The 19,924-nt window shown below is 66.1% G+C and overlaps 2 protein-coding genes across 2 annotated transcripts; one reads left to right on the forward strand and one right to left on the reverse strand.

The window, feature by feature from the left end:
* Positions 1-981: 981 nt before the first annotated feature.
* On the forward strand, positions 982-13,654 carry EMIHUDRAFT_464698 (putative PAS domain sensor hybrid histidine kinase; the record flags this gene model as incomplete). Its single annotated transcript, XM_005765942.1, has 19 exons — positions 982-1,061; positions 1,205-1,311; positions 1,394-1,494; positions 2,615-7,030; positions 7,245-7,423; positions 7,626-7,917; positions 8,075-8,335; positions 8,451-8,636; positions 8,717-8,842; positions 8,993-9,034; positions 9,120-9,581; positions 9,754-10,111; positions 10,367-11,025; positions 11,220-11,510; positions 11,586-11,783; positions 11,958-12,452; positions 12,701-12,969; positions 13,071-13,152; positions 13,222-13,654. The coding sequence occupies 19 exons, from the start codon at positions 982-984 to the stop codon at positions 13,402-13,404; spliced, it is 8,787 nt and encodes a 2,928-aa protein (XP_005765999.1). The 3' UTR covers positions 13,405-13,654.
* A 730-nt stretch (positions 13,655-14,384) lies between these two features.
* EMIHUDRAFT_437125 (retinol dehydrogenase) lies at positions 14,385-17,141 on the reverse strand. Its single transcript, XM_005765943.1, has 8 exons — positions 16,882-17,141; positions 16,666-16,810; positions 16,106-16,288; positions 15,666-15,749; positions 15,499-15,600; positions 15,161-15,340; positions 14,847-14,882; positions 14,385-14,659 (listed from the first exon to the last, which is right to left on the reverse strand). The coding sequence occupies exons 1-8, from the start codon at positions 17,130-17,132 to the stop codon at positions 14,486-14,488; spliced, it is 1,155 nt and encodes a 384-aa protein (XP_005766000.1). The 5' UTR covers positions 17,133-17,141; the 3' UTR covers positions 14,385-14,485.
* Between the last annotated feature and the right edge of the window lie 2,783 nt (positions 17,142-19,924).

Raw genomic sequence — 19,924 nt, forward strand, 5'->3', positions numbered from 1 at the left:
TCTCCGCTTGGGTTTTGTTTTTTATTTTCCTCTTTGAAGCAAACGCTGATTTTTCAGTGTACGTCTCTCTCTCAGCTACGTACTTTTAGCTTACTGGGCTTCTCTCTCAGTGTACGTACTTTTAGCTTACTGGGAGAAAATAGAGAGGGGGTTGTGTTCTCTAGGCCCCTAAGGGCCCTACCTACGCGCGGCGTATCTAGCTCTAATAAATAAATAGAGCAGTCATCTCCAGGGAGAGATGGGCGACGCACACGAACACAGAGGGTCAGTGCGCACCCCGCCCCGCTCGCAGGGCGTGCAGCACACAGCAACACAAGACATATCTAGGCGCTGTGCGCCTCCTCGGGATTTCTGGGGAGGTAGGAGTGTGTGTGTGTGTGTGTGTGTGTGTGTGTGTGTGTGTGTGTGTGTGTGTGTGTGTGTGTGTGTGTGTGTGTGTGTGTGTGTGTGTGTGTGTGTGTGTGTGTGTGTGTGTGTGTGTGTGTGTGTGTGTGCTCGCTCGCTCGCTCGCGCGCGCTGCTTGCGCGATTGCGCGCGCTGCACGAGCCGCCCTGCCGCTGCGCTGCTAGGGATGCGCTGCGGGAAGGGCTCGGCGGCCGTTCCTAGAGCTCCTCGTCGCTCCCCTCGTATAGCGAGGGCTCGTTGGACTCGAGGCGTGGACCGCCGTCGTAGGGGGAGCGTGCGGCTCCGCGGGCGACGCTCGCCCAGTCCTTCTTGTTTGTTGCTCTTGAGACTTGACCTCGCCGCCGCCGCCGCCGCGGCCGCGGCCGCCGCGCCCGCGCCGCCCGCGGCTTGTGCCCAGCCTGACCGCGCTCGGCATGCGCTCGTAGATGGTGTCCTTGAAGGCGGAGTGGAGGAGCGCCTCGAAGTTGACGTATCTAGCTCTTACGTACATTCCCGGGCGAGCGACTTTTTATAAGGGCGGCCCAACCTCATTGTCGCTCGCGGTGAAGTCCCGAGGTTGTGGGCCGTGGGCCCACAATGCCGATCGGTGGGCTGCAGGCCTCGAATACGCCACGCTGTCTAGGATTTGCGGGAGAGGGTCCGTCAGCCGCCCGCTTGTGCGTGTAGGCCGCCGGCTTCGACATCAATGCCGAGGCTATCAACCTTCCGATCTTACTCACGAACCGGCACGCTGCAGGCTCTGGGCAGTTTCCTCACGGCCGGCTCGGCTCACGCGGAACTGTCCCTCCCCCGACTGCAGCGCGGGCACCATTACCGACTTCAACTCGAGCATGAAGCAGTTTTTTGACGGGATCTCGGCCAACGTCGAGGGGCTCTCGCTCAACAAATTGCCAGGCCTCTCCAAGGGTGCGGGCACGCACCCTCGGCGATCCGCGAGCAGGCGAGCCGCGCGACTGACGCTGCTCGCCGGCGTCCCCACCTCCCGCAGACGGCCAGGCCCTCGTCGACGAGGCCGTGCGCGACACGCTCGCCGGTCAGCCGTCTCGCTCGTTTGACCTCATCTTTCCGACGCAATCTGGGTCCATCTCGGTGCGCCACGCGACGCGCCGCCGCGATCCGCGGGCTAGTCGCCGCCACCGCACTGCCGTGGACTGCTCCGCTCAGCCACGAGCCAGCCCCCTGCCGCAGACTGCACGGCCGCCAACAAAGCCCGCAACTCACCCACCCACCGCACACGCGCGCAACGGGCACTGAGAGAGCGGGCTCGGGCGGACATGCACCGGCGGGCGGCCGCCCCGGGGTGCAGACTGCAGTGCGACCGCGCGGAGCGAACACCTCCGAGGAGCCAGCCCCACTCTGCAGCGCGCGCGCGAAGCCGCAAGCTCTGGCGCAGGCCGGCCTCCACTGTGCCGGGCGCCGCTCTGGCCGCGCCGCCGCGCCGCTCTGGCTTCGCCGCCCGCCACCGCTGGTCTCGCGTCCTCCGAGCGCCACCACACCGTGGGCATGGCTCCGTGCCGCGACCCCGCAGAGGCTGACGCGCATAGAGACGCTCCGGCGCATAGAGACGCTCCGGCGCATAGAGACGCTCCGGCGGCGGCGCCTGCGGCGCCCCCCTCTCCGCCCGCCGCCCCTCCGCCGCTGCCCCCTCGGCCTTGGCCGCCTTCGCCACCGCCCGCGAATGCGCCGCGCCTCCGCCGCCTCCGCGGCCGCCGCCGCCTGGCCGCCGCCGCCGCCCCGGCCGCCGTTGCGCCGCGCGCTCGCGGTTGCACCGCGCTACCCCTCCTCCGCCGCTGCTGCCTCCGCCTGGCCACATGCCATTTTGCGTTGCGCCTCTCCAGCCGCGGCGCTCCGCCGCACACACGGAGGGGCATTCGGGCGGGTCCGACGGGGACCGGCGGCCGCGGGTGGTCGCGGAATGCCACTCCCAACGCGATCGCGGCTCAAACCCCAAACTCCAGCACAGCGCACCTTGCGCCGAGATGCAGCCGAGATGCAGCCGAGGGGCAGCCGAGATATGGCGTGCAGCAGCGCCTGAGGAGCTCCTCAGGCGCTGCTGCTCCGCCAGCGTTGAGAGATGCGTGCGCTCTCGTGCGGATGCTGCGCGCGCCTGCTCCGCCCCGCGCCTGCTCCGCCCTGCGCCGCTCTGCTTCTCGGGCCCCTCAGGACGAGAGAGTGGCGGCGTCAGTCATGGGTCGTCTCGCCCCTGCAGGTGCTCCTCTCCCTCTCGAGCCGCCGGGACGAGAACGGGAAGATCGTCGGCGTCGTCGGCGTCGGGCACGAGACTGTCGAGAAGGCTGAGCTCACGCGCGTCGCCAACGACCTGCAGCTGCTCATCGACACGGCCAACGCGCCCATCTTCGGCATCGACACCAGCGGCTTTGTGAACGAGTGGAACCGGAAGGCGGCGGCCATCACGGGCTTCTCGCGCGAGGAGGTGATGGGCAAGGACCTCGTCAGCCGCTTCATCACGCCCGAGTACCAGGACTCGGTCGGCGAGGTGCTGCACAAGGCGCTGCAGGGCGAGGAGACGGCCAACTTCGAGTTCCCGCTCTACACGAAGGATGGGGAGCGCGTTGAGGTGCTTCTGAACGCGACCACGCGGCGCAGCGCGACAGGCGCCATCGTCGGCGTGGTCGGCGTTGGCCAGGACATCACCGAGCTCAAGCGCGGCCAGGCGGAGCTCACGCGCGTCGCCAACGACCTGCAGCTGCTCATCGAGACGGCCAACGCGCCCATCTTCGGCATCAATGCTGAGGGTCGGGTGAACGAGTGGAACCGGAAGATGGCGGCGATCACGGGCTTCTCGAAGGACGAGGTGTTTGGCAAGGACCTCGTCGATGAGTACATCAGCGACGAGTTCCGCGAGTCGGTGCGCCAGGTCCTCGACGACGCGCTCCACGGCCAGCAGACCGACAACTACCAGCTGCCGCTCTTCACCAAGGATGGCGACCGCGTCGAGGTGCTGCTGAACGCGACGACGCGCGTGGACGCGGCCGGCACCATCGTCGGCGTGGTCGGCGTCGGCCAGGACATCACCGCCATCAACCAGTCACAGGCGGAGCTCACGCGCGTCGCCAACGACCTGCGGCTACTCATCGACACGGCCAACGCGCCCATCTTCGGCATCGACACCAACGGCTTCGTGAACGAGTGGAACCGGAAGGCGGCGGCCATCACGGGCTTCTCGCGCGAGGAGGTGATGGGCAAGGACCTCGTGCGAACCTTCATCACGCCCGAGTACCAGGACTCGGTCGGCGAGGTGCTGCACAAGGCGCTGCAGGGCGAGGAGACGGCCAACTTCGAGTTCCCGCTCTACACGAAGGATGGGGAGCGCGTTGAGGTGCTTCTGAACGCGACCACGCGGCGCAGCGCGACAGGCGCCATCGTCGGCGTGGTCGGCGTTGGCCAGGACATCACCGAGCTCAAGCGCGGCCAGGCGGAGCTCACGCGCGTCGCCAACGACCTGCAGCTGCTCATCGAGACGGCCAACGCGCCCATCTTCGGCATTGGTGCCCACGGTCGGGTGAACGAGTGGAACCGGAAGATGGCGGCGATCACGGGCTTCTCGAAGGACGAGGTGTTTGACAAGGACCTCGTCGATGAGTACATCAGCGACGAGTTCCGCGAGTCGGTGCGCCAGGTCCTCGACGATGCGCTCCACGGCCAGCAGACCGACAACTACCAGCTGCCGCTCTTCACCAAGGATGGCGACCGCGTCGAGGTGCTGCTGAACGCGACGACGCGCGTGGATGCGGCCGGCACCATCGTCGGCGTGGTCGGCGTCGGCCAGGACATCACCGCCATCAACCAGTCACAGGCGGAGCTCACGCGCGTCGCCAACGACCTGCGGCTGCTCATCGACACTGCCAACGCGCCCATCATCGGTACGGACGCGAACGGTCGCGTGAACGAGTGGAACAACAAGGCGGCCGACCTGACCGGCTATTCGAAGGTGGAGGTCGAGGGCCGCTACCTCGTCCGTGACTTCATCACGCCCGAGTACCAGGACTCGGTCGGCGAGGTGCTGCACAAGGCGCTGCAGGGCGAGGAGACGGCCAACTTCGAGTTCCCGTTCGTGACCAAGAGCGGGGAGCGCGTCGAGATCCTGCTCAACGCCACCAAGCGGACGGACCGAGAGGGCAAGATCGTCGGCATGGTCGGCGTTGGTCAGGACATCACCGAGCTCAAGCGCGGCCAGGCGGAGCTCACGCGCGTCGCCAACGACCTGCAGCTGCTCATCGAGACGGCCAACGCGCCCATCTTCGGCATCAATGCTGAGGGTCGGGTGAACGAGTGGAACCGGAAGATGGCGGCGATCACGGGCTTCTCGAAGGACGATGTGTTTGGCAAGGACCTCGTCGATGAGTACATCAGCGACGAGTTCCGCGAGTCGGTGCGCCAGGTCCTCGACGATGCGCTCCACGGCCAGCAGACCGACAACTACCAGGTGCCGCTCTTCACCAAGCACGGCGACCGCGTCGAGGTGCTGCTGAACGCGACGACGCGCGTGGACGCGGCCGGCACCATCGTCGGCGTGGTCGGCGTCGGCCAGGACATCACCGCCATCAACCAGTCACAGGCGGAGCTCACGCGCGTCGCCAACGACCTGCGGCTGCTCATCGACACGGCCAACGCGCCCATCTTCGGCATCGACACCAACGGCTTCGTGAACGAGTGGAACCGGAAGGCGGCGGCCATCACGGGCTTCTCGCGCGAGGAGGTGATGGGCAAGGACCTCGTCAGCCGCTTCATCACGCCCGAGTTTCAGGACTCGGTCGGCGAGGTGCTGCACAAGGCGCTGCAGGGCGAGGAGACGGCCAACTTCGAGTTCCCGCTCTACACGAAGGATGGGGAGCGCGTTGAGGTGCTTCTGAACGCGACCACGCGGCGCAGCGCGACAGGCGCCATCGTCGGCGTGGTCGGCGTCGGTCAGGACATTTCTGCGCGCAAGAACGCCGAGACGCGCGTGAGCATGCTCGCCGCCGACTTGCGGCTGTTGATCGACAGCGCGAACGCGCCCATCATCGGCATCGACGCGTTTGGCTGTGTCAACGAGTGGAACAACAAAGCGGCGGAGATCACCGGCTACGCGAAGGATGAGGTGGTTGGCTGCTACCTCGTCCGCGACTTCATCATCGACGAGTACAAGACGGCAGTCAACGGCGTGTTGCACAAGGCACTAGAGGGGAGCGAGACGGACAACTTCGAGTTCCCGTTCGTGACCAAGAGCGGGGAGCGTGTCGAGATCCTGCTCAACGCCACCACCCGCCGGGACACCACCGGTAAGGTCTTCGGCGTGGTCGGCGTTGGCCAGGACATCACCGAGCTCAAGCGCGGCCAGGCGGAGCTCACGCGCGTCGCCAACGACCTGCAGCTGCTCATCGAGACGGCCAACGCGCCCATCTTCGGCATCAATGCTGAGGGTCGGGTGAACGAGTGGAACCGGAAGATGGCGGCGATCACGGGCTTCTCGAAGGACGATGTGTTTGGCAAGAACCTCGTCGATGAGTACATCAGCGACGAGTTCCGCGAGTCGGTGCGCCAGGTCCTCGACGATGCGCTCCACGGCCAGCAGACCGACAACTACCAGGTGCCGCTCTTCACCAAGCACGGCGACCGCGTCGAGGTGCTGCTGAACGCGACGACGCGCGTGGACGCGGCCGGCACCATCGTCGGCGTGGTCGGCGTCGGCCAGGACATCACCGCCATCAACGACTCGCAGGACGAGCTCTCGCGCCTAGCCAACGACCTGCAGCTCGTCATTGAGGCCGCCAACGCGCCCATCTTCGGCATCGACACCAACGGCACCGTGAACGAGTGGAACCGGAAGGCGGCGGCCATCACGGGCTTCTCGCGCGAGGAGGTGATGGGCAAGGACCTCGTCCGCCGCTTCATCACGCCCGAGTACCAGGACTCGGTCGGCGAGGTGCTGCACAAGGCGCTGCAGGGCGAGGAGACGGCCAACTTCGAGTTCCCGCTCTTCACCAAGTCGAACGAGCGCGTCGACATTCTGCTGAACGCGGCCACTCGGCGGGGCACAGACGAGGTTGTCGTCGGCGTGGTCGGCGTCGGCCAGGACATCACCGAGCTCAACCGCGAAAAGGCGGAGCTGACGCGGATCGCCAACGACCTCACGCGGCTCATTGACTACGCCAACGCGCCCATCTTCGGCGTCGACCAGACGGGGCGGGTGAACGAGTGGAACCGCAAGGCGGTCGAGATCACCGGCTTCGAGAAGGCCGACGTGCTGGGCCGAGTGCTCGCCGAGGACTTCATCACGCCGGAGTTTCGCGACTCGGTCAAGCAGGTGCTCGACAACGCGCTCGAGGGGAAGGGGACGGACAACTTTGAGTTCCCGCTCTTCTCCCAGTCCGGCAAGAAGGTCGAGGTGCTGCTCAACGCGACGACGCGCGTCGACGCCAACGGCCACCCGATCGGCGTCATCGGTGTCGGCCAGGATATCACCGAGAGAAAGGACGCCGAGGAGGAGGTCATCCGGCTGGCGTCTGACCTGCAGCGGCTGATCGACTCTGCGAACGCGCCCATCCTGGGCGTCGACCAGGCCGGGCGCGTCTCCGAGTGGAACTCGAACCTCTCGACCATCACCGGCTACAGCAAGCAGGAGGTCCTCGGCCTCAGGCTCGAGGAGTGCCGCTTCGTCGACGAGGCGAGATCAGCCGAGATCACCCGAGACACACACACACAAGAGAGATCACCGAGATCACCCGAGATCACCCGAGACACAAGAGATCACCAGAGACCACCCTCGCCGCCGCCGCCCTCGCTACTGCTGCCCTCGCCGCCACCGCCCCCACCGCCCATCGCCCTCGCCTCCGCAGGCGAACTCTGCGTCGGTCGCGGAGGTGTTCGGCGAGGCGCTGCTCGGCACAGACTGCCAGAACTTTGAGTTTTCGGTCATCGCGAAGGACGGAGGCCGGGTCGAGCTGCTGCTCAACGCGGCGTCGCGCCGCAACGTGGCGGGCGAGATCGTTGGCGTCGTCGGCGTCGGCCAAAACATGTGCGCGGTAGCACTTCCGAGACACCTTCTGCTCCGCCCCCCCCCCCCTCCGCGCGCGCCGCCCAGCACACGCCGAGAGCACACGCCGAGCACACGCCGAGCACCCGCCAAGCACACGCCACGCCTCGCACACGCTTTGCACACGCTTTGCCACACGCTTTGCATCACACGGCTGCTGAACGCGTCCGCGCCGCGTCCGCAGCACCGAGCGAAAGTATATCGAGCGCGCGCAGCTCGACGCGGCCAAGATGCGCGCATCCAACGACGCAAAGGGGAACTTCCTCGCCGCCATGTCGCACGAGATGCGGACGCCGCTCAACGGCGTGCTCGGCATGCTGCAGCTCGCCATGGGCCACCAGCTGCCCGAGCTGGCGCGTCAGAACGTGAGCAACGCCGTCATGTCTGCGGAGCACCTGCTGAACCTGGTCAACGACATCCTCGACGTCTCCAAGATTGAGGCGGGCAAAATCGAGCTCGAGAACAAGCCGTTCAAGGTGCGCATCCTCGCCGGCGTAATCTCGGGTCCTCTCGGGTCCTCTCGGGTCCTCTCGGGTCCTCTCGGGTCCTCTCGGGTCCTCTCGGGTCCTCTCGGGTCCTCTCGGGTCATCTCGGGTCATCTCGGGTCATCTCGGATCTTTCGGGTCTCCGCAGGTGGGGCGCATCCTTGCGGGCGCGCTCGACATCGTCAACCCGCAGGCGCGCAGCAAGGGCCTCGCGCTCAACATGTCGCTCTGCCCCGACTTTCCGATCTACGTGCGCGGCGACCAGCAGAGGCTGCGGCAGGTGCTGCTCAACCTCCTGTACAACGCGGTCAAGTTCACCATCAAGGGCGGCATCACTCTCTCTGTCGACAAGCTCGTCGAGGAGGCGGACGACGCGGAGATGGCCGGGTACCACTTCATCTCCATCTCGGTCGCCGACACCGGCGCGCCGGGATCGCGAGGCGGCGCAGGCCAGCAGTGGACGCGCCGCCTCCTCAGAGCCGAGAGGCCTGTGCATAGGCATTGGCATCGAGGAGGCGGCACAGGTCAAGCTGTTCGGCATGTTCACCAAGATCCAGGACAACCGCGTGCGCAACCCGCTCGGCGTCGGACTCGGGCTCGCCATCTGCAAGCAGGCGCGCGCGCCTCCCCCGGGAGCTGAGAGAGTAGAAGCACGGCAGACGCGCCCCGTAGAAACCCACGACGCGACACCCGCCCACTCCTTGGCAGCAGTGCGCACGCACACGTCTGCCACGATTCCCTCGCTCAACTCTGCTGCCTGCCGCTCCTCCACCGCCCCTGTGCGCCACAGCTCGTCGAGCTGATGGGCGGCAACATCTCCGTCTCGTCAAAGTACGGAGAGGGCTCCACCTTCACCTTCACTCTCAAGCTCGAGAAAGTGGACAACACGGACGAGGTGGTCGAGGAGGCGGAGCAGGCCCGCCCTCCGGAGCCCACCTCCCTTCACCCTCTCGCACGCACGCACGCACGCACGCACGCACGCACGCGCGGACGGACGGACGGACGGTGTCGCACCCGCGTGTGTGCTGCGTTTGACGGTATGCCCCTCCCCACAACCGCTCGGCAGGTGTGCGAGGACTTCTCCTTCTCCGCCGCCGATGAGACGGAGGCCTGCTTCCCGCCCGACGCGGCGGAGGGCCTCCTCGGACCCCTCCCTCGGCCCCTCCCGGACCCTTCTCGGAACCTTCGCACAGGCGTGCATGCCGGCCAACGCGGCGGACGTGCTCGTGGTCGAGGACAACGAGTTCAACATGGAGGTGGTCACGACGATGCTGCAGCAGCTCGGGCACAACGTGACGATGGCGTGGAACGGCTCCGAGTGCCTCGAGATGCTCTTCGACGCGAACGGCAGCCCGTTCCGCCATCCAGAAGGGAGCCCGAGAGCACCCGAGAGCACCCGAGAGCACCCGAGAGCACCCGAGAGCACCCGAGGCAGGGCAACGCCGCCCCCGCAGAGCAGCACAGGCACGCCGACGGTGCCATGGACCCGCCCCATAGGCAACGCCGTCCCCGCCCAAAAGACGCGCGCGCTCTCGCCGCCGCGCAACCGGCTGCTGTACGACGTCATCTTTATGGACTGCAACATGCCCATCATGGACGGGTACGAGGCGAGCAAGTACATCCGCAAGGCGGAGAAGCGGCTCAAGCTGGCGCCCGTCCCCATCATCGCGCTCACCGCCTACGCCATGGCGGGCGATCGCGACAAGTGCCTCGAGCACGGCATGACCGACTACATCACCAAGCCCATGTCCAAGGCTCCGCTCGGCACAGCTCTCGCAAAGGAGGCTGCTCTGAGCCGCGCCTCTTCACACGTCGAGCCGTGAACAGGCCACGCTGAGCAGAGTCATTGCAAAGCATCTGCTCCACGACGGGGGCACGCCCTCCGTCTCCGGCAGCGACGCCGCGGGCGGTGCGAGGCGGGTGGAGTCGAGTGTGGCCCCTGCGCGCGCCGTGCCGTCCTCCTCGCAGCCACGCGGCGGGCCTTCCGACGCCGCGGCGCCCCCCTCCTCCTCCTCCGCGAACGGGCTGCCGACGCTCGACGTACCGCTGGCCGTGTCGCAGCTGGGGGGCGACGAGGAGCTCTTCCGCACGCTGCTCACCCAATTCGTCGAGGCGACCGAGTGCCTCCGGAGGCACACCTACGGCGCGTCCGGGCTGGACGCGTCGACCTCACCGCGCGCTCTAGGTGACGCGGCCCGTCGCTGACGGCCTCGCCAATATCACCGCCTCGGCCGACATCGACATGAAGCGGCTGTCGACGGTGGCGCACACCCTGCGCGGCAGCGCCGCGTACGTCGGCGCGGATAACACGTCTCGCGGCTGCACACGTCCAGGACACGTCCACGACATGTCCGAGACATGTCCCCGCAGGCGCCTGCCGCCGCTCGAGCGCGCGCAGCACACCTCTACTTCCTTCGACTCGCGCCGAGTCCTTTTCTAGGCGCTTGCCGCCTCTCGAGCGCCGCCTCCGAGCTCGAGAAGCGGGCCGAGGAGGGCAAGGCCGGGGCCGACGCGGGCGCGAGCTGCCGCTCCCTCGTCCGGGAGGTCTGCGACGCCTTCAAGGCCGTCGAGCGGCACGAGCTGCTGCACAAGGAGGCAGGGGCGGGCGCGGGCGGGGCCGCCGCCAGCTGGAGGGAAGCAGCGGTCGGCGCAAAGCCGCCAGCCCGGCCCGAGGAGTGGTCGGGCAGGGCCTCTCCGGGCGGGAGCGGCGGCGCGCACGCGGCCCCGTCGAGGCTGGCGGCGGCGGGCGGCGTGGAGGGCGGCTCGACGCGGACGGGGGAGCTGGAGCAGGTGGTATCGATGCTTCTCTCAGCCAAGAGGCAGACGCTCGACGAGGCGAGGCTTGTGGCGGCGGAGCCGCACAACCAGGAGAGGCTGCGCAGCCTGGCGCGCGCCGCCGAGTTGTACCACACAGCTTCCCTCTCTGCCGCCATCGGAGCCGACCTGCTGATTGCAAACGCGCGCCACCTCCGCCACATCCTTCGCGCTGTGCGGGACGAGCCCCGCACCGGCCGGCGCGTGGAGGCGGCGGCGGTCGAGGAGGCGGCGCTGACGGCGATGGCGGCGCTGCGCAGCGACGTCTCGGTCGAGCTGCCGAAGGTGTGCAGTCGGTCAGTCCGTCTGACACACCTCCTAGCACGGAGGACGGGCCCACACGCACACACACGCTGCGCACGATTGGCTCGGGAGCCGACACGAGGCATTGTGTCGCCGCCGAATCACTGGGTCCGGACTGCTGGACACATACAGCGCCACCTCGTGAGCTGTCGTGTGAGCCGTGATCTGTGCCAAAGGTGTCTGAGGCGAGCAATCTGCTGGACGGCGTCTCGGAGCCGGAGCTCGCCTCGGCGATCGACAACAAGCTCATCCCGCGCATGCGCTCGCTGCTCTCCGACATCGAGGAGGCGATCGCCGACTACAACATGGGCATGCTGCAGACCAAGGCACACACACACGCACACGCACACACACACACACACACACACACACACACACACACACACACACACAACATCGCTCACGCGCACCGGGCCTTGCGCTTCAAATGCCGTGGGGCCCTCTCGTCTCGACGTGGAGTCGCGAGGGTCGCCCCCCCCCTTGCCCCACCACCTTGTGTGTGTATGTGTGTGCGTGGAGAAGCTTACCTGACCTGACCTTAGGCGCACACCCTCAAGACGATGGCTCTCTACATCGGCGCGGTCAAGCTCGGCCGCTCGGCGCAGGGCCTGCAAGAGGCGTCGTCGATTGGGCACACGGGCTCGCTGCGCCGGCTGCTGCAGGAGCTGCGAAGCGAGTGCGGAGCGGTGGACGAGTGGATCTCGCGCACCTTTGCGATGCGGACGCTGCAGCCGGCGACGGTGCACGTGGCGCGGCTCATCCACAAGAAGATCGAGCTCTGCATCGCCGACATCATCTCCGCGTGCGGCTGCAGCGACCTGGCGGCGATCGAGGAGGAGGCGCTGCACCTCGAGCAGCCTGCACGCGGAGATGACCTGAGATGGCCCGAGATCACCCTTGACACCCGAGAGTAGGCGCTGCACCTCAAACAGCTCGCCCTCTCGCACGGCCACCACTTCGACCTGCTCGCCATCGCCGCGTGCCGGCTGCAGCACGCCGCGCGCTCGTCCTGCGACACGGGCGCCGGCGCGCTGCTCGGCCACGTCAACGCCGTCGCCGCCGCCATCGAGCACTTGCGCGTCGAGTCACACGCGTCGGAGAAGAAGCGGCTCACGTCGTGGGCCGCGTGGCAGCAGGCCAAGAGCGGGCTGCAGTCCTTCTTCTCGCTGATGATCCGCGAGGACGTGGCGCACGACGGCGGCGACCAGGTCCTCTCGCAGCTTCCGGCGCTTGACGACCAAAAGGGGTTGCGGAACGTCGGCGACCACGCGGCGACGCTGCAGGAGTTGCGCGAGTCGTTCCTGCTGCTGCTCCCGCTGTGGGCAAAGGCGACGCAGGACGCGGCGCGGCTGTCCAACATGCTCGCCATCGCGGGAGAGGCGTACGTGTTGCACACCCTCGCCGAGCTGGTCGGTGCGCCGCGCCTCGCGCACATCGCGCTCCGGCTGCGCACGGCGTCGACGATCTACGCGCCGTCGTACGCGCCGACGACGGCGCGCGCCGAGCCGGGCACCGGACCGGAGCCAATCGGGAGCCACTCGGGAGCCACTCGGGAGCCGCGCTGGACACACGCTGGACACACTCCGGAGACACTCTGGAGAGACTCTGGAGACGCGCGCGCCCCTCGTTTCGCGAGCCCCGCGTGAGCTCGCTGCAGGTGTCCGTGCTCGTGCCGCTCGCCCTTCGCGAGGTCAAGGTGTGCCTCGCGTACGTGCTGCAGCGCTGCCTGCCGCGCGCGTCGCGCGTGCCGAGCCTGGCGCGCTTGTCGTCCCTCTCGTCCAACGAGCGCGCCAGCCCCGCCGCCGGCCCCGAGCCGCTCGCGGCGGAGGCGGCGAGGCGGCGGAGCACGGGAGCGGCACCCTCTCCGGACTGCGGCCTCGCGAGCAGCCCGGCGTGTAGTCCAGCGCGCGAACTGGCCGCGTGCAGGCCGTTCCTAGACCGTTCCTAGACCGTTCCTAGACCGTTCCTAGACCGTTCCTAGACCGTTCCTCGACCTTTCCTAGACTGTTTCTGGAACCTTGCTGCAGGGGGCCAGCTGCTTGGGCTGCCTCGTGCGAGCACGGCGACGGCGCGGGGGCCCTCGACGCGGCGCCGCGCATGCGCATGGCGGTCCGCATGCTTTTCCGGTGACGAGCGGTGTCTGTGAACGGCGTCTCTTCACACCTCAGCTGTGAACAGGTCCGCATGCCGGTGACGAGCCTGCGCTTTGTGATTGCCGCGGCGAACGACTTGCTGCGCGCCGTGGAGCCGGCGGCGAGCGGCGACGCGGGTGCCGCTGAGCTGACGATGGCGTACGAGCAGGCCGCCGTCGCCATCGGCATGGCGCAGCGCATGCTCGGCGACGGAGAGGGGAGGTTATAGCGCTCATGCGCGCACCGCGAGACGTGTGTTCGATATCCTCGCGCGCATACCCATACGATACGCTCCGGCGCTCGACCCCCGAGTGGCACCGGTGCCGTGTTTCGAGCCGCCAGGGGCTGGCCGCCAGCCACGGTGGGGGAGGTATTACTGAGTACAGAGTGGCAATGAGAGAGAAATGGCTGTGTCCCTGTCGCACACGCACTTTTACCTACCTATCGAAGCATTTATTTCATCGCGACCCTTCTTCGTTCGACGTTCCACGACTTGGACTTCCCCTGCGGCATCGCCGTGTAATCACCGTGTATGAGCGACCTTGAGAGATTGCGGTGTGCGCCAGCACGAAACTCTGGCAGAGAGTTCGAAAACTGGTGCTTAAAGAGCCGTATAGTATATTAGAATTATGTACCTTAGAGAGATCGATTTATAATAGAGGGCCCACAGCGTCCTAATCTAAAATCTGAGGATTCAGGATTGAGGCATCGAAAGAGTGAGGCCAAAGTGAGTTTATGGATGGGTGAGAACGATGCGCGACACGGGGAGGCACGCGGACCGACTCGTCGGCGACTATGCTGCACGCCGTTTCAGAATTTTTCTCAGCGTGAGCGAGACGTGGAAGAGTGCCACCGTCGGGTAGGACGGGTCGGCCCGGAGCAGCGGAGTAGCCGTCGTGGTCGCGGCGAGCAGCGCCGGCCACTCCGGCGCCGCGTCGGCAACATGGGAGCATGTCCACCGCCACTTCGCGGTCGCAGCGCTGTTGTCGCCCAAAACGCCGCTATGTACCTTTTCGGGCAAACCATCGAGCTGCATGTCGATTTCGACTTGACGGGCGCATGCAGGCATCACGTCTCCATGCGCCCGTCAAGTCGGAGCCAGTCTGCGGCGACCACAGCGCTCAGAAAGGTACATAGCGAGCTTTTCAGAGTCAAGCGATTGAGCGCGAAATCCCACACTGGTGGATTTTGGGGCGCTGTGGGCCCCCTATTTATAACATAGAAGAAATAGACGAAAAACACGCGAGCTCCAACAGAGCTGCAGCTGGAGTGCATGTGCGATGTGGCTCCCTGCCTGAGCGTGACTGTGTCTACAAATCAACCGTTGCACCTGTAAGCGTCTCGCTGATCTCCCATAGCCTCTTTGCGAGGGCGGGGTCGGCGGCAGCGTCGTTGGGCTTCACCGCCTTCATCTTGTCAAAGTAGAGTGTCTTTGGGCGGCGCGCGCGGTCGCCGCCCGCGTCTGCCGCCGCGGCGAGGAAGACCTGCACGCGAGACACTGCGAGCGTGAGGGGCATGCGCGCTCCGCGGCGTGCGTGGGGGCGCGCGGCTGCCGGGTCAAATCCTAGAGCTGCGCGTCCGGAGGCCATAAGACAGGCGGTGGCGGAGCGTTGTCGGCAGGCGGCTACGGTTTGGGCGTGTCTTCTGTGCCTCTCTATGTCTCTGCAGCACCTGTGTGTTTGCGCCCACCTCGACGGGGATCACCACCTTTGGGGGAGGGGGAGGGGGGGGGGGGGGGGGAACTTGAGGGCGAGTGAGGGGGGGAGGGGAGAGAGACAAGAGTTAGGAAGAATGGGCGGAGAGGGAGGCCTCTAGAAAAAGAGGGGGGCGCGGGCGAGGGAGGCGAGGAGAGGCAAGGGGAGGAGGGGACGGGAGGAGGAGGGGGCGGCGCGACGCCGAGACGAGCAGCGTCTCGAGACATAGCCGAGATATGCCCGAGTGATAGCCGAGATGTCGCCGAGATGTCGCCGAGATGTCGCCGATGCCTTGTCAAGCAGCGTCTCTTTGAGAAGCTTGCCGACGCCGGTCGGCGCCGCCGCCGTCTCCGACAGGCGCACGTCCTCCGCGCCCACGCCGCCCATGATGAAGCGCCCCAGGTCTGTCTGCACGACCCCAGGGTGCAGGCTGACTGCGGAGCCCTTGAGGCCCGCCGCCTCGATACGGCTCTGGAGCGGTGTGGCGGGGGGGGGAGGGGAGGGGGCGCGTCTTTGGCCACGCCGCTAATATGCCTCTCGGCTGCACCTCGGCTGCACCTCGGCTGCACCTCGGCTGCATCTCGGCTGCACCTCGGCTGCCTCTCGGCTGCGTCTCGGCTGCGTCTCGCCTGCATCTCGACTGTGAAGAGGACGTTGGCAGCCTTCGAGAGCCCGTAGTTGCCCCACCCAGCCGCCGCGTACTCCGGGTCCAAGTTCGCGTCGAGGGCCGCCTGTTGGATTTCGTTGGATTTGGGCACCGGGTTGGTAGGGTACCGCGCGTCGGCGCGCACGGCGCCTTGATCGATTCGGACGTCGCGAGCCGATGTGCGTCGGACGACACGGTGATGATCCGGAAGCCGGCGGCGGAGCGCTTGAGAGCCTACCACACCACCCACGGGACTGAACCCACACTGGATTCGGTGCTCTGGAGGGGCAGAGACGGAGAGTTTGTCAGCCAGTCCGTGTGACACCGGCCCCTGGCACGAGAGGATCTGGGGAGACAGAGGGAGATATGGGGAGACAGTCAGACAGTCAGCGTGTCACACGTCCCTAGCACGGGCGACGGGGCACACGCACACACGCAGAGCACACAGGGCGTTGCACACGAGCGCGTTGTGTGCGTTCTCAGGGAGAGGCAGCACCAAGCGTGCAAGAGTCAGAGGGGCAGCGGTGCCCCCCCCCCCCCCCCACACACACACAGACAAGACTACGGCTTCGGCATCTAGGCTTGAGAGCGGGCATCAGCGCGGCGACAAGCGCAAAGTGGCCGAGGTGGTTGATCCCCACCGTCTTTTCGAACCCATCCGCGGTGACGAGGTGCTGCGGGATCGCCATCACGCCAGCATTGTTCAGCAGCACGTCGATCGCCGCCTCCTTAGCACCGAGCGCCGCATCGAGCCGCGTTGGCAAAGTCCGCACCTACGGACATGTCCAGGACGTGTGCTGGCTCGGCCGGGTCGTCGCAGGGGAGAGGCCGCACGCGTCTCGGAAGTGTCTCGGAGGTGCTTTGGAGGCGTCTCGGAGGTGTCTCGGAGGTGCTCTCGGAAGTGTCTCGGAGGCGTCTCGAAAGTGTCTCGGAGGTGCTCTCGGAAGTGTCTCGGAGGCGTCTCGAAAGTGTCTCGGAGGTGCTCTCGGAAGTGTCTCGGAGGCGTCTCGGAAGTGTCTCGGAGGTGCTCTCGGAAGTGTCTCGGAGGCGTCTCGAAAGTGTCTCGGAGGTGCTCTCGGAAGTGTCTCGGAGGCGTCTGTCTCGGAGGTGCTCTCGGAGGTGCTCTCGGAAGTGTCTTGGGTCGCCGCACCGAGCGGAGGTCGGCCAAGTCCAAGCTGACAGCGGTCACGCGCTGTGCTTCGCTCGCCTCCGCGCTCACCTTGCGTGCCGCGTCCTCCGCCTTCGCCTGCGTGCGGGCGGTCACCACGACGTTTGCGCCGCCAGCCGCCAGCCGCCTACAAGCCGAGGCGTCCTCCCACGTCTTTGGGTGTCGCCGAGACTGCCGTCGAGGCGGCGGCCGCCGTGCTTGGCGCTCTCCAGGCCCAGGCCGGTGTTGGCGCCAGTGATCAGCACAGTCGTGCCCGCGAGCGAGCCAGGCGCTGGCCGGTAGACGGCGGAGCTGTCGGCGAGTGCTGGAGCTGGTAGGCCAGCAGCAATCCCTGCAGCGCCGCCGACGCCCGTCGCAAGCACCGCGCGGCGGCTCAGCGGCGACAGCCGGCTCAGCAAGGACGGAACCGCTGGTGGGAGGATCGCAAGCGAGAGGACGAATATGCTCATGATTTTCCACTTGGGAAAGAAGAATTTTGCGTGCCCTCTCCGTTTCTTTTCTTTTTTTCCCAATGGCGCCGTTAAAATCCCTGTGTGGTGGCGGCGTGCCGTCCTCCCATCCATCTCTTGGGCAGTCCGTTTTCTTTCTTTTCTTTCCAACCAAGGGCGCCGTAAAACGCCGCTTGGACAGAGTTCGCCGAGAGGCGACAGAGGCCGCGAGAGCAAGGGATCGGCAGGCGTCGTCGTCGTCGATCGAAGAACGAGGCAGAGGAGAGCGACTAGTCAGATCAGAGCACAGAGGATAAAACAGGCAGGAGGAGAGAGAACGACGAGAGTGAGAAGACCGGCGACGCTGCGAGAATCGGCGAGAGACGTGTCTTGCCCGTTAGCGTTACCGCAGCGGTCGCCCTCCCCACACAAATGGAGCTCGCTGACGAGTCCGGATCATGTGATCTGGCGCCGGCCGGATGCGGATTCATGGGCGCAGCCCTCGACATGCAAAGGAAGCTCGATGGTAGTACACAGGATTCAGACAACCGGCCAGGGCGGTTGCACGGCGACGTGGAGCTGGCCTTAATCTTCACTTGCGCGCCTTGCGCATCTTGGCGGCGAGGAGGACCGCGATAGCCGCCACGCCCAACGGCGAGACCAGCGCAAAGGCGGCGAAACCGGCGGAGACGGCGAGGTCGCCCCCACAAGGAAGGCGGCCGGGAGGAGCGGGGCGGGGAGGGCCGCCTTTAGGTGCTTCGGGTGGGCCTTGGTGACGAGTGGCTCAATGAGCGCGTCGTAGTACGCCTGTCGGTGTGAGGGCCCCATACTCTTTCAGGCTCGGGGTGAGGAGGGCAGAGGAGGTGCTAACACAGGCGAGGCGAGGCGCGCGCCTGCGCGGTCTCCGGGAAGAGGTACGAGAGCAGAGATTGGAGAGCGAGAGCGGGAGCGGTACGAGGTAGGAGGAGAGCATGATGTACTCGGCGACCCCCTCGCTGAGGGAGGGTGTAGAGGATGTAGAGTGTAGGGCGCTGTAGAGCTGTAGAGATGTGGAGCGCACGCTGTAGAGCTGTAGAGCTCTACATCCGCCGCGTGACGAACTGCGTGCTTTGTAGAGCGATGTAGAGGCGCTCTACAACCCCCTCTCTCTTTTCTCCCAGTAAGCTAAAAGTACGTACAACGTGGAATCTCTACAACAAACTCTACATCATAAGCGGCGAACGAGGCACGGCCGCTCTCCGACATGAGGCGCGTTGCACTTGCCAGTGCTGCCCTGGCCTTCTGTCTGCCCGCCCAATGGGTAGCAGGTGCCTCTGCTGCTGTGGCATGCCTCACGGCTGCGACTGGCCGGCGCCTCGGCGCGTCAGCTCGGCTCGGCGTAGCGATCGTGGCCAGCACAACTCGCCTGGACTCAACGCTCAGCCAGGAGCTCCCGCACGCGCTGGCGCGAGTCATGGCGCATGCAACGCGTCTGAATGCTCGCCTCGCCTCGCGCAAATGCGACCGTCCTCGCAGCCGACAGTCCACCGCCTGCTAAAGAAGCACTGCGATGAATGCGGCACCGGCGACGCATGGCAGGCTGGTCATGACGCAGTTATAGGGTGTTGTGTGCCGTCAGAGGGCCTCTCTGTGTGTCAGTGATAGTCAGGGCCGTCCATCAGAGCTCCAGTAAGCTCGGAGACACCCCATTAGTGCGACTCGACCTCTTTGAGTCACTGCCTTCCCGGCGGTTTGGCTGTAGAGCCTCTACAACAAACTCTACAGCAAAATCGCGCTCTACATCGCTCTACAACGCAGGCGCATCGTCACGCGGCGGATGTAGAGCTCTACAGCTCTACAGCGCTCCAGAGCGCGCTACATCTCTACAGCTCTACAGCGCTCTACACTCTACATCCTCTACACCCTCCCTCAGCCCCCTCGCTCCGGGCGGGGTAGGTGGAGGCGAGCACGCCGCCTTGAGTGAGGATCTTGCCCGAGGTGGTGAGCGGGTTGGAGCGGCCGCACACTGCTCGGTACCCCCCCTGCACAACTAAGCTCATGGCCGACCCCCCCCCCAGCAGCAGCGCTCTGCTGCTGGGGGGGTCGAGACCCCCCCCAGCAGCAGCTGGGGGGGTCGAGACCCCCCCCCAGCAGCAGCGCTCTGCTGCTGGGGGGGTCCGGACCCCCCCCCAGCAGGAGCGCTCTGCCTGTGTGGGGGGTCCTGGCATCTGTACAGACAGCAGCTGTAAGTTGCATGCGTTCCAATGGCGAGAATTTATGGTCGGCATCAAAATCAGTGGTCTCACCGGCGGGCCCTCCTACTGCCAACCGGGAGGTGCGGGGCACGCCAGCCTCTCTTCTACGCCTCTCGTGCCTCGCGGCGCCTCTGCTTCAAGGGGGGAAGATACGGCTCTCGCAGCCCATCATACGCCGTGGCACAGCGGGGATCACAGCGGGCTGTACAAGATATTGTTCCCTATCTTCGCATGCTCGTCATTGGTGATATCCGCGCGAGGTCATACGCCACAGGCCAGCAATCACTCGATGATGAGACTACACTGATGTATAGGCGCACATGTGGTATTACAAGATAGACTCACATGGTCACAAGTGTTAGTAAAACGCCAGCACTCGACACGACGAAGGTGTATTGGGCTCGAAGGCGCGGTGAACCGACAACCGCCTCGAGCGTACCGCTCAAATACGAGCCGAGGGAGGGAGGGGGGGGGGGGGGGGCAAAAAAGCCGGAAAACTGGGTCCAGTGCGCTCTGCTGCTGGGGGGGGCAAAACCCCCCCCCCCTTTTAAAACAGGGAAAAACTTATTTTTGCCGGGG

This window comes from Emiliania huxleyi (assembly GCF_000372725.1).
Source record: "Emiliania huxleyi CCMP1516 unplaced genomic scaffold EMIHUscaffold_53, whole genome shotgun sequence".
NCBI classification, from domain to species: Eukaryota; Haptophyta; order Isochrysidales; family Noelaerhabdaceae; genus Emiliania; species Emiliania huxleyi.

What these genes read in the sequence shown, in the direction of transcription:
- EMIHUDRAFT_437125 (XM_005765943.1), bottom strand. Translation starts at nt 17,132, where the DNA reads ATGAGCATATTCGTCCTCTCGCTTGCGATCCTCCCACCAGCGGTTCCG. An exon ending in TTGTCGCCGCGCTGATGCCC is followed by an intron (nt 15,750 to 16,105) that starts GCTCTCAAGCCT and finishes GTGGTGTGGTAG; the next exon opens with GCTCTCAAGCGCTCCGCCGC. An exon ending in AGGTGGGCGCAAACACACAG is followed by an intron (nt 14,660 to 14,846) that starts GTGCTGCAGAGA and finishes TCTCGCGTGCAG; the next exon opens with GTCTTCCTCGCCGCGGCGGC.